At 40.6% G+C, this 17,678-nt stretch overlaps 1 protein-coding gene across 2 annotated transcripts in view; it reads left to right on the forward strand.

Annotated features, from left to right (window-relative positions):
• The window catches only part of LOC119794049 (trace amine-associated receptor 13c-like), a 46,555-nt gene extending 29,839 nt beyond the window's left edge, over positions 1-16,716 (forward strand). Inside the window, exons 1-2 of one of the 2 annotated variants that reach the window (XM_038301378.1) lie at positions 15,543-15,714; positions 15,906-16,716. In XM_038301378.1, coding sequence (XP_038157306.1) covers positions 15,545-15,714; positions 15,906-16,716 — 981 coding nt within the window. In that variant the 5' untranslated portion in view covers positions 15,543-15,544. Of the gene's footprint in view, positions 1-15,542; positions 15,715-15,905 lie in introns of those variants that run through there. The other variant, XM_038301379.1, reaches the window with a different exon arrangement.
• The last annotated feature ends 962 nt before the right edge of the window (positions 16,717-17,678 follow it).

Genomic DNA, 17,678 nt, shown 5'->3' on the forward strand with positions numbered 1-17,678 from the left:
TCTATCAGCGTCATGCCAAAAACCTGAACCACTTCACACCACCTGCCTCAGGAAACTTCTGGGTATAAAGTGGCAAGATAAGATCCCAGACAACGAGGTGCTGACCTGCCCAGTATCTACACCATCCTGATGCAGTCCCAGCTTTGATGGGCAGGACACGTACCCAAAGAAACTGCTGTTTGGCGAGCTACAGCAAGGAAAGCGCTACCAAGGTGGACAAAAGAAGCCTTTCAAGGACACGCTCAAAGCCTCGTTGAAGGCCTTCAACATCGATCACAACACATGGGAGAACGCAGCGCAAGACAGAGGAATGTGGCGATCCGCTGTCCAAAAAGGTTCCAAAGCTTGCGAGGCAAACCGGATCGCTGTGGCTGTATAGCGTAGGCAAGCCAGGAAGATCAGAGCTGCCAATCCTGCACCAGATGCCACCATTCCCTGTCTGCATTGCCCAAGACTTTTCCGTGCACAGATTGGCCTGACCAGCCACCTGAGTACTCATAGACTCTAACTTCCCCAACCATAGGATGAATAGATGGTCCTCGTCGTATGGATGGACGAACAGGAGAGCAGCTGTTGTAGTTGACATTGTGGCTTTCACAGACAAACGTTGCCTCTCACCTTGCCTAGGTTGCTCATGATGTGTGTGACAATCATCATTAGAGTTGAGGTTAACGAAGTTAAATCAGTCTCTATTCTGCTCTGGATCCTCTTTGTGCTGATTATATGTCACATCGGCATACTGTTCTTGAACATATTTCTCTGTTCTCTAAACTGAAAGATAGGATGAGCCTTGGTCAACATCATGAACTTCAGTGAGCTCACCCATAGCTGCCAGATCCACTGCAGATTCCAATACATTGGCTTCAGCAAAAGTTGCATCAGCCTCCTTCTCTTGCTTTATGGCTTCCAATGTGGCATCAAGACGTGCCTCCTCTACTTTCAGCTGAGCTTTTTTTTTTCTTTAACATCAATCTCTCTTTGTGCATGCTGAGCTCTTGCCTTTGCAGCTTCTGCCCTTGCTCGTGCTCCCAAAGCAGCCAAGCTAGCTGCAGATCTCACAGAACGCTTCCATACTTTTCGAGTTTTAGACGAGCGTGAACACTCTGATTCTTAATTATTTTCTTCTGTTGCAGACATCTTAAAACCGGTAGGTGTAGAGCAGGCTGGATATCTTACTCAGTGCGGTAGAAGTCATTGTTGAGTCTATCTTTTTACTGTTCTACCCTCATTAAAGAGTCCCCCTTCTTCAACTAGACAGACAGATTACTCCCATCACACGCTGGTCAGATTTTGCAGATTTATTCAAACTGACAGCATGTAAATAGGTGTAAAACTAAAACGAAGAACCAAAATAAAACACACAATCAGCATAAAATTAGTAAAACTAAGATATCTAAAACACATCCCCAAATATATGGCCCACAACTCGCCTACCGAGCTACTACATTGACTAACTGGATATATGAAACAGCATGTCAAACATCCATAGCTCTTACTTAGTTTAAATTACAAAAATATGCAGAAATATACACATGAAAAATGTATACTAACAATATCCTTCAAAAATACTCACAGACAATGCTCTTATAAGTGGTTTTAAAACAGGATGGATTAAGATGTTGCTGCTCCCAACACAACCATACGAAAACTGGTCTAACTGCAATATGACTGCCCAGCCCCAAAACTAAAGACACTACCTAGTGGCAGGAGAAGGAACTAACACACTAATTACTAGAAATATAAATCCACTCCATCACAATCTATATATTTTTAATAAGAAAAATTGCCTCTCCAATGAGTAGTTCATCAGGCCTCAAACTCTGAAATTCTCTGTGCCAGTAGGTAAATGTGTGTTTCTGCTCTTCATGATTTACAACAGCCCACTTTTGAATTCCCACAATATTAACATTGTAGTATTTTTTTTTTTAGATTTTGTATGTTTGTAAGATGGGCTCCAGTTTAACCTTTTTCTGGAGTGAACCACACTCACAGGCAGTTTTATTCACACTCTGAATAAAACAACCTGACTGATGCTTGTGGTGTTTTCACAATGTTTCTAGCTGTCAAAAAGATTGTGGTTTCAGCATCAAGAAATGTAAACGGTTGAATTTAATGTATTTAGCAAACAAGTACCTCTATTGTGGGCTTGGAGCTGTTGTTCTCATGTATCTTCTGAAGATTTTTGCCAGTGTTCAAAGCTGACTTTGCTTTCTTTGGAAAAAGAACAGTGGTTGGAGCAGTGTAGAATTTGGAGTGCAGGGTTTGGCTTAATCTCTCTTTCCCCAACTCTCCTGTGATTGACCTATGTCCTTTCGTTGCATGGGTTTTAGGAGTAAGTGTTTAGATATCTGATGACACATGATGTATTCGTCATATCTACCCTGTAGAGAGGCAAACATTTTCCTGACAAAGCTCTCTGGCCTCAGTCTCCTCTGCCTTTTTAGAATAGAATGTTTCACTATTCCAAACCATCTCTCCACATGGCAGTTTGTGTCCCTTTTTTTTTGCATGGGGCAAAGGTGTCATCTTCTTTGTCAGATGCAAACCTTTTTAATAATCAAATTGTTTTTATTAGTTTTTCATATTAAAGCAACAAACACCCCATCCAGGGCTTACAAAACAAAACAAAACAAAAAAGACTCCATAATTACATCACAACGACATCACAAAAAAAAAAAAGAAAAAAAAAAAAACTATCAACAAGACAATTACTACACCCGCACATATAACCCATGTTCCAGACATCCATGGGTTGGAAACCAAAAACATTAGTATGGATAACAATCATAATAATAATAATTCCGCAAAAAAAAAAAAAAAAAAAAAAAAAGGGGAAAATGCGGATTATGCTGAAGCAGATTGAACCTCGGATTCAAAATAGGAAATAAAAGGTTGCCAAATCTGGAAGTATCTCTTAATGGTACCCTGTGACGTAAATCGAAGATGTTCCAGCTTTAGGTGTGCCATTACCTCCTCTATCCATCGTTTATATGTCGGTGGTGCTGCCTTTACCCAATTACATAAAATCAATCTCCTGGCCAAGAGCGAAGAAAATGCCATTGCCTTCTGTTGAGCTGTCGTTAATTCTATCCCCCCCGGTGCCACACCAAAAATGGCCACCAGAGGGACCGGTTCAATATCTTTCCTGAAGACAGATGAGAAAGTTTTAAAGATTTCAATCCAGAATTCTTTGAGTTTGGGGCAGGACCAAAACATATGGGATGTGTTGGCTGGCACCTGTTTGCATCTCGGGCAAGTCGGATCGGCTCCCTGAAACATTCTTGCCAGTTTATCTCTGGTGAAATGAAGCCTATGTACCAATTTAAATTGTGTTAATCCATGTCTAACACACACTGATGAAGAATGAATGTATTCTACCGCCCACCTCCATTCATTATTTGTGATGTTTAGCCCTAGTTCTTCTTCCCATTTTCTTTTTATATGGTCGAGGGATGGGGAAGTCATCCTTTGAATATTAGTGTAGAGCATAGAAATTGTCCCCTTAATAGTCGGATTCATATCTAATAATTCATCTATCCACTCACTCTGCGATGATTCTAAAGATGAAAGGAATGTCTTTTTTACAAAGTCTCGAATCTGAAAATATCTGAAGTAGTTTGTTTTTAAGGGGATTCAATATTCTTTTTCTAACTGAGCCGCAGACATAAGTATTCCATCCTTAAACAGATTTTTGACAGCTTTCACCCCAGCTCTATGCCATTCTTTAAATGCTGTTCCTCCTAAAGCTGGAGAGAATAGGTGATTATTGTAAACAGGAGCAGATAGGAGCGCATTTCTGTTTCTAAAATGGGATCTGAATTGGACCCAGATTTTTATAGAATTTCTTACCACAGGATTATTTGTATAAAAGTGCTTACTTAAGGGCAGAGGTGCACACATCAGGGAATTCAGAGATATTGGGCTAGATGCATACCTTTCCATATGCACCCATATTGGAGTTTCCTCTTCATCTAGCTGTGAGACCCAAAACAACAATTTATGTAAATTAGCTGCCCAGTAGTAATGCATATAATTTGGTAGAGCTAGGCCCCCCTCCTCTCTCTGTCTATCCAAAAACTGTCTTCTAATCCGGGGGACTGTTTTGTTCCATATAAAGCTGGATGTACATTTATTTAATTCTTTAAAAAAAGATTTTGGAATAAAAATTGGTATTGTCTGAAATAAAAACAGGAACCTTGGCATTATGATCATCTTTACAGAATTTATCTTACCTGCTAATGAAATTGGGAGGGTGGACCATCTTTCCATATTTGATTTAGCCTTATCTGCTGTTACTACAAAATTTTGCTTAAATAGATCTTTATATTTGCTTGTTACTGTAACACCTAGATATTGGAATTTGTCTTTCTTTGTTGTAAAAGGATAGGCCTGGAATGATAATTTCCTCGCCTGTTCATTAATTGGAAACAAAATGCTTTTGTCTAGATTAATTTTATAACCTGAAACCCCCCCAAAGCCTTCAACAATACCTAGAGCCACCGGAATGCTTGTGGCAGGATTTGACAGAAAAAGAAGCAGATCGTCAGCGTACAGCGAGAGTTTATGGTTTTGTATCCCTCTGTGTATTCCGCCGAGCTCAGCAGCATTTCTCAGCTTTATTGCCAGGGGCTCGATTGCCAGATCAAAGAGCAGGGGCGACAAAGGACACCCTTGTCTTGTTCCGCGAAACAGAGGGAATGGGTCAGATATTATACTATTCGTTCTTACCATAGCTTCAGGATTTACATATAGTAATTCAATCCATGTGCGAAATTTTTGACCAAATCCAAATCTCTCCAGGATCATAAATAAATAAGGATACTCTATTCTGTCAAAAGCTTTATGGGCATCCAAGGATATTACAATTTCGGGATCGATGTTACCTTCCCCAGTGTATATCACGTTGAAGAGTCGACGGAGATTACTAGAAAGTTGTCTACCAGCAACAAATCCTGTCTGGTCGGGATGTATTATCTTACCTGATGCAAACCTTTTTGAATTTCCCAAAAGTAGACCACTCCAAGGGGGAAAAAGGCCCAGGTAGTTATCAAAAAGAACATCAACAACAAAGACATTTATTCTTATTGCCACATTGCCAGACAGGGCACTGTCTGGCAACTGACTTTTTTCATGTTTCTCAGTCTCTTCCATGTCAGGAATCATGCTCTTTTTTATCAAGTCCTGTATGGCCTTGAGATTATTCTGCACAGTGCTGGCGTTGTATTTGCTAGTTAATACAGTGCACAATCAGTGGAAGATTGTGATTGCAGAGACCAATGATGTTGGATTTTGCAACCTGGCAAATGCAAATGTTTCAAACTCCTTTAACCCTTTATCATTAGTCATTCTCCCGATAACCTGTGCAACAGCCTTGAGCACATGTGCAGAGCAAATGTGAAGCACTGCAAACATTTGGATCTCCTTCCATGTCTTTACTTTTAAAGAAATAGCAAAGGCCCTATCCAAATAGCTTTCAATGCTCTCCTTGTTGAATGACAGAAGGACACTTTGGAGTAGTGCCCAGCTGTAGTCTTTTTCCACCTGGTGTACTCTTACCGTTGTGTACTATGACACTAGAGGGTGCTACTTGAGATGTATCGGGTTCCCTTCTTGTTTGGATTACTGAGTGTCGTTGTTGTCTAGACGATCTCTATCTGAAGTTAAGTGATTTTTTTTTCTGTGATATCTCTGTATCTAAGTAACTGTAACTGATCAAAACCACTGTAATACATAGCACTTTTTGCTGCACTTTTCTACTGAGAACTTGTTAGTTTCACACGGTTTTATTGCTTATAGTAAGGAGTAGCTAGCCCAGGCTAGCACTAGATTACCATCGCTATGGCTTCTCTTTCTCCCTCCCACCCTTTTTGTAGATTTGGAGGCGAGGGTGTCAGAGTTAGATTCCAGGCTTCAGGCTGTTGAACATCCAGGAGTTAAAGTAGACCCCCATGCAGAAGCAAGTCTCCGCTAAGTGCGGAGCCCATTCCCCCTGTCCTGCTCTCCCTCCACTGGCTGGCACCTGGGCCTGCTGGTGCACTGATGGAGCATGCCCGGGTGGCTGCTGGCTCATTCCTGGCTGCCTCTCCATGGGGGCCCAGCCGGCTGGGGCCTGGCTGGGGCTGCTACCGGGGGGTTGGGCGTCCCTGGGGCCTCGGATCCCTGGGGCTCAGGGCCACTTCAGGGTGGCTGGCTGCCGGCGGAGCCCACAGACTCGTCCCCGTGGCTCCCGGGGGCTCTGGCATTGCGGTGACTGGGGGAGTTCCTCGGGGCTGTCTGTCCTTCTCCCTTGGTGGGGGTCGGACTTCCTTAGCTTGCCCCTACTTTGTGCCTTTGCTCTTGGGGTCCCTTCGGGCGTTAGGGGCTTTTCGTCCCTGGCACAGGACTCAGTGCTCTGGGGGGCGCCTCTTCGGCTCTCCACAACCGCAATTGAGCATTTTTTCTTTGGATAAACAAGCCTTCTTATCTTCAGGTAACACAGAGTACATGTGAATCTGACTGTAACACTTCAGTTTACCCTAGTGGGCTGTTATAGACCACCTTCCGCCAAACCAGAAGCACTATCATCCCTCTCAGATGTCTTACATAGTCTCTGTGATACTGAACTTATACTTATGGGTGACCTTAACTGGAACTGGGTCTCTCCAGCCTCAGCTAACGTCAAGAATGTATATGATAAACTTAATCTTACACAACTTATAGATAGCCCGAGAAGGTTAGACTCAATAGATCACAGCAAGTCTTCATTACTGGATGTGATTCTAACCAATAAGCCCCATAAATACACGTCCACAGTGGTCTTTTGCAACGATGTCAGTGATCATTGTGCCATTGCTGTTGTCAGAGACGCAAAACTACCTAGAACCAAATCCCGCTATATTTTCAAAAGGCACTTTAAGAAATTCGATACACAAGCTTTTTTCCATGATTTATACAACAGTATTATTGGTTGGGTTAGTTTAATACAAGATGTTGAGACTGCCTGGCTATACTTCCAGAGCCCTTTTTTGGAAATTTGCAATAAACATGCCCCCATAAAGAAATTTAGAATCTCTGGTAGGGATAATCCCTGGGTCACGGATGAGCTCCTGAATATGATCCGAGAAAGAAATTCTGCTTGGGCCAAAGCAAGACTAACAAATTCCTTCCTCAGACTGGATCAAATTTAGAGCTCTAAGAAACAAATGCACAATTCAGACTAGGAAAACAAAATCAGAATTTTATTTGAAGTCCATTTCAGAAAACCTTGCCAATCCAACAAAATTCTGGAAACAGATCAAATCTTTATCAGGTTCACAGACTAAGTTACATCTGCCAGAAAGCATCATAGTAGACTCAGTTGTTATACACGACAAACAGAATATAGCTAAGCAGTTTAATTAACAGTTTGTCTCAACTAGCTCTGGTCCTGTTACCTCTCTTTCTGATCCAGTATCTCTAAACTTAGCCAGCACTGATTATCCTCTCCCATCAGCAACTCCTCAATCCAAATGTGTCCTACAACCCATTTCTATTGATGCAACTAAGAAAGCACTTATGACCATAGACCATAAAAAGTCCCCTGGGCCTGATGGATTAGACCCTTGTCTCCTGAAGTTGGCGGCAGAGTTTATTGCAGAGCCTATTGCTCACATTTTTAATCTAAGTATACAAATAAACTGTATTCCAAAAATTTGGAAAGCTGCTTATGTTTTACCTCTACTAAAAGGAGGGGAGCCAACAAACCCGGATAACTATAGACCAATATCAAACCTGTCAGTACTTGCTAAAATTCTTGAATCTCAAGTCAACTCCCAACTAAAACAGTTCCTTACAGTTAACAACCTCCTGTGCGAAACTCAGTCAGGATTCAGAGCAGGTCACAGTACCATAACAGCTGCTGTGTCTGTTTTAAATGATATAATAAATGCCTTAGACAAAAAACATCATTGTGCCGCCGTTTTCATGGATTTGTCTAAGGCATTTGATTCTGTCAACCACCAACTACTTTTAGCCAGACTCTGCAAGCTTGGAATAAGTGACTCTGCCATAGAGTGGTTTAAAAACTATCTCTCAGACAGAACACAATGTATCTACGTGGACGGACTTAAATCTGACTTTTTGGAAGTGACTAAGGCAGTTCCTCAAGGTTCAATTTTGGCACCTGCCCTGTTCACTATTTTTTATAAATGACATTGGAAATAACTTGAAATCTGTTAAATTTCACCTCTATGCTGATGACACCATAATATATTCAATTGCCTCTTCAGTTAACAATGCCTTGAATGATCTTCAGTCTGCTTTTCATCAACTTCAGGTCTCCCTAAATCAGCTGAAGTTGGTCCTAAATGTAAAAAAGACAAAATTTATGACATTCTCTAAAGCTCGCTCCCAAAACTCACAGCATCACGGCATTAAGAGCTTAAGTGGAGAAGCAATTGAGATTGTGTCCTGTTATAAGTACCTGGGTATCTGGATAGACGACAAATTGTCTTTCACAACACATTTAAATAATATGTTAAAAAAGCTGAAAGCCCTGCTTGGCTTTTACTACAGACAAAAATTCTCTTTGATTCCCTCAGTGAGGAAAAGACTTGTTTAGACCACCCTACTTCCTGTTTTGGACTATGGAGACATCATATATATGAATGCTGCCTCCTCAGCTCTCCACTCCCTGGACATAGTTTATCACAGTGCTTTACGTCTCATCACCAACTCTACCTTCAGGACTCATCATTATGAACTGTATGCTCTGGTTTCATGGCCCTCCCTAAGCCTCAGAAGACAACATCATTGGCTTACTTTTATTTACAAGGCCATCCTGGGTAAACTCCGTCCATACCTGTGTCACCTCATGTCTGTAGCTAACAGTGGTTACAACTCACGCTCTTCAAGTCGTGTTCTTTTCACTATTCCCAGGATCAACACAAACCTTGGCAAAACATAATTTTCCTATGCAGCACCATGGTCGTGGCACAGTATTCAAAACTCCCTGAAATTACAGACTCTTATTCCGCTACAGCATTTTAAATCACTATTGAAAACCGCTTGCACAGAGAATTGTAACTGTTATTCTAAAGTCTAGTCTATGATCTATTTTATTATGTTGTTTTTATGTTTTTTTATATGTCTTATTGTACTGCTGCCTCTTGGCCAGGTCTCCCTCGAAAAAGAGATTTTATCTCAAGGGACTTCCTGGTAAAATAAAGGTTAAATAAAAAATAAAATAAATAAATGTCAGATTAAATAATGCTACTTCAGCGATAGTATCTAGTAGGGCTGGACGATATAGAAAAAAAGATTATCGATAAAAAAAATGCATATTGATCGATATCGATAATTATTGAAAAGATTTGAAACCATATTTTATGTGCAGCTCTACCTGGACTTTTTATGATATTGCTAAATGATTTAATTTTAATAAAGAACACAAACACAGACTTCCAATTAAATATTTATTTAACCAACTTTTTTAACCATAACAGAGTTGTTTTAAAGAAAAATAACTTAAGAGACCTGAATTATGTTATTAAATACTGACAAAGAATAAACTAAAGTGACCAGAAAAGTGACCAAAATAAATATAACTATTACCGTATTTTCACGACTATAAGGCGCACATAAACGTCTTTTTTTCCCCTCAAAATGTGCGGTGCGCCCTTTGGTGCGGTGCGCCCTATCTGTGTTGTAACTGCGACTTTTGAGACCACCTCATTGAGGAGATGATAAAAGAGTGCCTGAGGGAGGTGAATGTAAAGAGACCAGGTGTTTTTTTTCCACTCATCACCATCGCTGTTAATCTGTGACTCCATGCATGCCCATCTCACAGCTGATGTGAAAAACATGGTGAAACAAATGAATGCTGTGCTTGCTGTTATTCAACCGCTTCACATCGGTGTGAACCGGACGCAGCAGGTGCAGCAGAAGCAGCGACTTTTTATGCAAAGTCAATGGTTGACGCGCGTTTAAGCATCTGACGTGCCGCCAACGCGCTGCTGTTGCTCGAGATGGAAAAATTGAAGTTTTGCTGCTGGAAGTGCTGCATCAACCAATCAGAGAAGCTGATCTGGGAGCTGACAGCGAGACAGACACATCGCTCTGATGACATATGATATTAAGGCAAATGAAAAGGGCTGGATGGATGAGGAGATGATGAAAGCGTGGCTGAGGCAGGTGTATGTAAGGAGACCAGGTGGTTTTTTTCCACGCATCACCATCGCTGTTAATCTGTGACTCTATGCGTGCCCATCTCACAGCCGATGTGAAAAACATGGTGAAACAAATAAACGCTGTGCTCGCCATTATCCCGGGAGGTCTGACAAAGGAACTTCAACCGCTCGACATCGGTGTGAACCGGCCGTTCAAAGTAAGGCTGCGAGCGGCGTTGGAGCGATGGATGACCGACGGAGACCACAGTTTCACGAAAAGTGGAAGGCAGCGCCGGGCAAGTTACGCCACCGTTTGAGGATGGATTGTTGATGCTTGGACTAACGCGTCTGCTGGCACTGTTGTTCGAGCTTTCGCAAAAGCCAGCATTATTTCCGAGGAGCCGCACGGCACGGAAAGTGACTCTGACAGCGAAGAAGGGGAAATTGGAAAGTCTGATTTAGCGCAGCTGTTTAATTCAGAAACAGAGGATGATTACTTCGATGGGTTTGATTAATACTTTGTAATAAATACTTGAATAAAGCACAATCATACTCACTTTTGCTCCCGCTCTATTTTTCTACCTGAAAACTTAATTCAACAGCAGCCTCTGGGCCGGGTCTCCTCCGGGTTCACCGCGGCGGCGGCTGGCAGGTGTTTTTTCATCTAAATATTCTAAATCTAAAGCTATATTTGCTGTGATCAGTGGGAATAAAGTAGTTTTAATATGTTTTTAAGTGAGAAAGTGCACCTGAAAACTTAATAATTGCAGTCAGTTCATCCAGATTATCATCCTGCCGATACTATTTCTGTCGGAGGCGCTCAGACCCCCACATACCAGCGGTACACCGACAGTAGAAATCCCTTCAGCAGCAGCCTCTAGGCTGGGCAGCCTCCGGGTTCACCGCGGCGGCTGGTAGGTGTTTTTCATCTAAATAATTTAAACTGCAGGCACCAGGATACCGGTAATAAAAGCGAAAATATTCCGTCGGCAGGTTTCAGGATTTTAAGTTCATTTAGGAGTGATCACAGCGCTCTGTCATCTGCGATGTGTCTGTCTCACGGCCAGCTCCCAGGTTTGATTAATACTTTGTAATAAATACATGAATAAAGCACAATCATACTCAGTTTTGCTCCCGCTCTATTTTTAAATACGCAGTAGAGGTATTTAAATGTAGTAGAGGACATGTACCTGTATATAAAAAACGCGCCCTATAGTCCAGTGCGCCTTATGTGTGTGTTAAATACAGAAATGGCACACATAACTGAGACTGCACCTTTTAGTACGGTGCGCCTTATGGTCGTGAAAATACAGTACATAAATAGAATACCCTATTTGGGTGGGAATAGTACACCACCAGCTTGTGGTAATTAAAAGATTGTAGGACTAGGCTACCATTTAAACTCCACTCAACAAAACCAAAAACCCAAATCAACTCACCCTTTAGCCTAGCATTTCTATGGGGTATTTTTTCTCACCCCTATTCTTCTAGAGGTGCTACTGGCACCTCGTTATGGTTCAGCTTAGTTTCCTGCTTTAACCTGAGTTATTACTTTGAAGTTTCTGGCCCCTCAGCATTTTTCTCTCAATTGTTAGAACTACGTGGGAAACTGCCCAGAACTGAATATATATATATATATATATATATATATTCATTTGTTTTTTTGTTTGTTTTTTTTTTCAGTGAAATTCCCGAAGATTCCTGAGGAGAGCCGCGCCGGGGCCTACACAGCTCCTACTCGTGCGGGTGTGAGCGGCTGAGATTATAAAAAAAAAAAGATGGTTGTGTTATCAGACTTCATTTTCACTGGTTCCCGACACATTTTACAGATGACTGTGGTTTCTTTTTTGTCCGACTTGCCATGACTGAAATACTGCCAAACTGGCGAACTACAAAAACCCTTCTTTGGAACAATTTCCTCCACCTCTCCTTGCTGCGACATCTTCATGTGCTCTGTGTTGTGGTTTGAGAGGGCGGCGCTTTGTGATGGCCTGCCTTGGTCCGCGATTGCGATTGGTTAGGAGAAAGTAGTGACTAGCATAAACCTACTTGATAGGCTACAACGAGAAGGAAGGAAAACTGCGTTTCTTTATCGAACTTTTATCGACCCTCTATTTTTCTATTGCGCCACACGTCTATCGATCGAAATATATCGTTATTGAATTATCGCCCAGCCCTAGTATCTAGGTGTTACTTTATGGTATGTCTCGTACCATGTCTGTTGGTTGTGCTGTTCTTTTTACATCTCTTTGCAACTGATCAGAATCAGAAATACTTTAATAATCCCAGAGGGAAATTACTTTTGTTACACGCTCCAGTATCGTCCAACAGGTCGTTACTCTGATTTTTTAGATGAGTTTTCTTTGTTCTTCTCTGATTTGGTGTTGAATACTGACAGGGTTATCATAGTGGGGGATTTTAACATCAATGCTGACATTGAAGGTGATAGTTTAAGAGCAGCCTTTAATGATATCTTAGATGCTATTGGCTTTGTTCAGAATGTGAAGAAATAGTACTTCCTCACAACCCTGTCCTCTCTGACCACTTTTAATAACCTTCAGGATTACTTTAACAGAGTCCCCCCCCATAAGGATTCACTTTAGCAGATCATTATCAGATAGTGAAGCTATAAATTTTAAAGAATCTGTTTCACATTCTCTATGCTCTATGTCACTGAGCAGTGCTGCAGAGTGCAAAAGCTTAGTTTATTTCCCATCACAGGTTGATAATTTTGTTGATGGGGTAGCTAGTTCTGTGCGTACTGCCTTAGACCCTTAAAAAAAAAACTACCTTAAAATAGAAAACTGGATCCTTGGTTTAATGTAGACCTGCGCACTCTGAAGCAAAATTCTAGGAAACAGTTTTTACAGTTTGTTGGGGAACTGAATGACTTTTATGCTCGTTTTGACACGGTGGATTATTCAAACGAGTGTGAGAGACTCCTACAAGCACTTCCATTTGGGGAGCAGGATGAGCAAGTCCCATTCACGGTAGAGGACGTGAGGCTTCAGCTCAGCAGGTGCAAGCTGGGTAAGGCCCCAGGTCCAGATCTCATCTCTGCAAAGGTGCTGAAGAGCTGCGCCCAGGAACTTGCCCCTGTCATTCACTCCCATTTCAAAGAGGTCTTCTTCACCACCACAATACCAACCATCTGGAAAAAAATCTACAATAATCCCGGTACCAAAGAGGCCGAGGCCCACAGAACTTAACCCCTACCGCCCAGTGGCCCTCACCTCCATAATAATGAAAGGCCTGGAGAAGCTACTGCTAAAAGCCATCTTGCCAGCTGTCAGTGCACAACTAGACCCTCTCTAGTTTGCATACAAGGCCAGGAGAGGCACGGAGGACGCTGTAGCCTGCCTGCTGCACCTCCTCCTCCAACATCTCGACTCTCCTGGACACTTTGCACGTTTACTCTTCGTGGACTTCAGCTCGGCCTTTAATAGCATCCAGAGGCAACTGATGATCCGGAAACTCCAACAACTCAACATTCCCACCAGATTGATTCACCTCATCAACAACTTCCTGAGCAACAGACAGCAGGTAGTACGGCTGGGCCAGACCACATCCTCTGCTCTCACCACCAACACTGGTGCACCACATGGCTGTGTCCTGAGCCCATTCCTCCACACACTCTACACCAATGACAATACAAGCTCCTCTCAGAACATCAAATACCTCAAATATTCAGATGACACTGATATATTGGCTCTACTCAATGACAATAACTCAGTTATGGACTATGCAGCAACATCACTTACTGCACCCGATGGTGCACAGAAAACCATCTGCACCTCAATGTCAGTAAAACAAAGGAACTCATATATAACCCCCCTGGACCACAGCAACCAATTCATATAAACAATCAATCAGTGGAAATGATGGACAGCTTCAAATATATTGGTGTAACAATCGACAGCTCACTCACATTTGACCATCACATCACTGACATTCATAAAAGAAGCCAACAACGACTTTCCATAATCCGAAAACTAAAAGGACTCTATGTTTCACCACATCTGTTATTACTTATTTACAAAGCAATTATTCAGCCCATCCTGTTATACTGCTCTACTTGTTTCTTTAAACTTCTCACTGTTAGGAACAAAACCAAACTCACAAAGGTCACACGCACAGCTGCTAAAATCATTGGACTCCCCACACCCAACCTCACAGACGCAAATCAACAGGCCATTGGACGTTTTTTCACTCTCCATAGAACGGGACCCCACTCACCCACTACAGGACTACCTCATACCCCTGCCCTCTGGACGGAGGTACAGGGCACTCAGGTGTAGAAGGGCCCGTTTTGGAAGGAGCCTGATCCCTTCAGCCATCACCTTTTTAAACAACAGGCCCCATTGAGTGTATCATGTCTCGTATCGCGTCTTGTACTTGTGCTGGTGTTTACTGGGGTGTCTTTTTCATGTCTTTGTGTAAACGAGCTCTGTGTATGTGGAAAATAATTTCCCCTTGGGGACGACTAAAAGTCTAAAGTCTAACTTGTATGTTAGATCCAGATCCAACCAGGTTATTTAAGGAAGTATTCCCCTTGATCTCGTCCTGCATTTTAGATGTGATTAATCTGTCTCTGTTACAGGGACAAAGGCAGTACCAACGGCTTCTAAGGTTGCTGTAATTAAAGCTTTGCTTAAGAAACTGTCTCTTGACCCAGATGACTTGGTCAATTATAGACCTATATCTCTATCTTTCATCTGTGGAATATTGCAAAAAATTAGAAATATCCTGTCCAGGGGTGATGCTAAGAAACTAGTCCATGCATTTGTTACTTCAAGGCTGGACTATTGCAATTCTTTCCTATCAGGAAGTCCACAAACTGTAGTTAAAAACCTCCAGCTGATCCAAAATGCTGCAGCTAGAGTTCTGATGAAAATTAAAAAGAGAGCTCATATCTCTCCTATCATGGCTTCTCTTCATTGGCTTTCTGTTAAATCCAGAATAGAATTTAAAATCCTCCTTCTCACATATAAAGCTTTATATGGCCAAGCTCCATCTGATATCAGAGATCTGATTGTTCCTTATGTTCCTAACAGAGCACTTTGCTCTGAATCTGCAGGTTTACTAGTGGTGCAATATAAATAAACCAACATAAATTGAATTATATGGGTGTTCTTTAGCAATTAATGTAAAGTTAAACACAAATAAATAAAACACAAATAAACATTCAACAACATTGTAAAAAAAAAAAAAAACACTGCTGGTCTATTTTTGTTTTTTTTCATTCTTGGTTTGTCATTGGTTTTGTATGAGAGAAACAAGAATTTAAATGTCGAAGCTACACTATACACGATCTCATCACATGGGTTTCCATGGGGACAGAAATGAGAGGTGGAGAATAAGTAGACCAGCCAGTTAAATCAACTTATAGAGCCTCATCACTATCCAGGAGCTGCTGCCCCATGATAATGGAGGAGACTGAGCTCTGCTTTCCACAATTTTTTAACACTTCATGCAGCAGACCAAAACGTACTTACTTTGAAACTATGATAACTTACATTCTGGTGTTTTCCATCTCTCTGCTCACCTCATCTCTAAATCTGCTGGTCATCATCTCTATCTCACACTTCAGGTTTCAGATGAGTTATCAAATTTAACAATGATTGGAACTGCTGTATATTAGTTTGGGTGATTAGAGTTCTAATTAGTAATTAGAACTGCTTTGGTTTGGGGTTTTGTAGTAGAGCAACTCTGCTTTTTTACAAAAAAATAACGGATTACACAGACAAGAGAAAGTAAATCTGCTTTTGTTTTTCTCGACAGGAAGCTCCACTCTCCCACCAACCTGCTCCTTCTTTCTCTGGCTGTCTGTGATTTCTTTATTGGTCTCCTTATGTTCTTTCAAATTCTATACATAAATGGCTGCTGGCTTCTGGGTGACAGTTTCTGTGTCATATCTCACTTTCTGGCTTATGTTTTTACCACTGCCTCAATAGGAACCATGGTGATGATATCTATTGATCGTTATGTAGCAATATGTTACCCCCTCCATTACAACACTAAAATAACACAGAAAAAAGTGCAAATCTCTGTATCCTTGTGTTGGACCTGGTCTATGGTGTTTCAGAGCCTTAATCTGATGGAGAACTTCAAACAACCGGGCATGTATAATTCCTGCTTAGGTGAATGTGTCATTGTGATAAATTACATCAGTGGTTTGGTAGATCTTATTTTGTCCTTTATAGTCCCCATCATTATAATAGTAGTTTTGTATCTCAGAATATTTGTGGTGGCAGTTTCTCAGATTCGAGCTATACATTCTCACACTGCAGAAATAACCTTCCATGGTTCTGTAAATGTCAAGAAATCTGAGATTAAAGTAGCTGGTTCCCTCGGGGTTGTAGTCGTTGTGTTTCTGATATGTCTGTTACCATATTTCTGTGTCACACTTACAGGCCAAGATGCTTTACTTAATGCCTCCTCCACTGCTTTGGTGATATTTTTATTTGACTTTAACTCCTGTCTAAACCCTATTATTTATACATTTTTCTACTCTTGGTTTAGAAAATCAATTAAACTAATTATTACACTTCGGATTTTGCAAAGTGATTCCTGTGACATGGACATATTGTAAAAACCCTGCATTAAAGAAAAAATAGACCTAAATTTAGTCACATGTAAACAGAAAAGCATAACTAAAAGAAATGCAAGTATCCCACCTCTACTAAAACTATATTATTTGCTGAAGTTCTTCCCTTTTTTAAATATCTGACACTTAAACAATATAGATTAGTTGAGGCATCACACAGTTATGGTTTCTCCCATTCGCCCAATTTTCTTGATGTTCCATACGAACACTATGCTGTTAGGAATAAAAAAAAAAGTGGTGATTTATAATTAAAGCATTGTTTTCTATTCCAGAATTTATCCTGCAGTTACAAATAGACACAAAACCCCTTTTGAAATAATAAATTTTTTTATTTTACAGGGACAACTACTGAGTTTTTTAATGTGATTCAATGCAATGATAACCGATCTTTAACTTTTGCAAAAATATATTTTTTCGTCTTAAAACTCAAATTCTTCATGTGGAATTAGAAAGATCAACTTCTAATTTCAACTGAGAAAATTCAACTGGAAAAAGTCATGATTTGACTTTAATGCACATGTCTTAAATCTTTCTTTGTATTTCTGTTTTAAGCTAAATAAAAAGTTGACACAAAGCTAACACCAAGCATTTCATTTTAATTCAGTGTTAGAATGCACAAAATTGAGAGACTCCTGTTGCAATCAGCTGGTATTACATAAAAATAATCAATAGTTTGATTTATTCAACATAAAAAAATTAACAACTTAAAGATAACTATTTACATTAAACTGATAACTGATTTAAGGAAATTTAAAAAATCATTGAAAGAACATTTATTAAATATAGAGGTAAAACACGATTAGGACTGTCTTCTTCACTTGCTGTGCTTTGTAGTTTGTTTTGATTAGTTTGGATTGTTTCTGTTTATGTATATGGGTATATATGTATATGTATGTGTGTATGTATATATGTATATGTATAGATTATGGGAGATGTTGTTTTAATGT

The sequence above is a fragment of the Cyprinodon tularosa genome, unplaced genomic scaffold (assembly GCF_016077235.1).
Source record: "Cyprinodon tularosa strain WSP-4 unplaced genomic scaffold, ASM1607723v1 ctg467, whole genome shotgun sequence".
In the NCBI taxonomy this organism is placed as follows: Eukaryota; Metazoa; Chordata; class Actinopteri; order Cyprinodontiformes; family Cyprinodontidae; genus Cyprinodon; species Cyprinodon tularosa.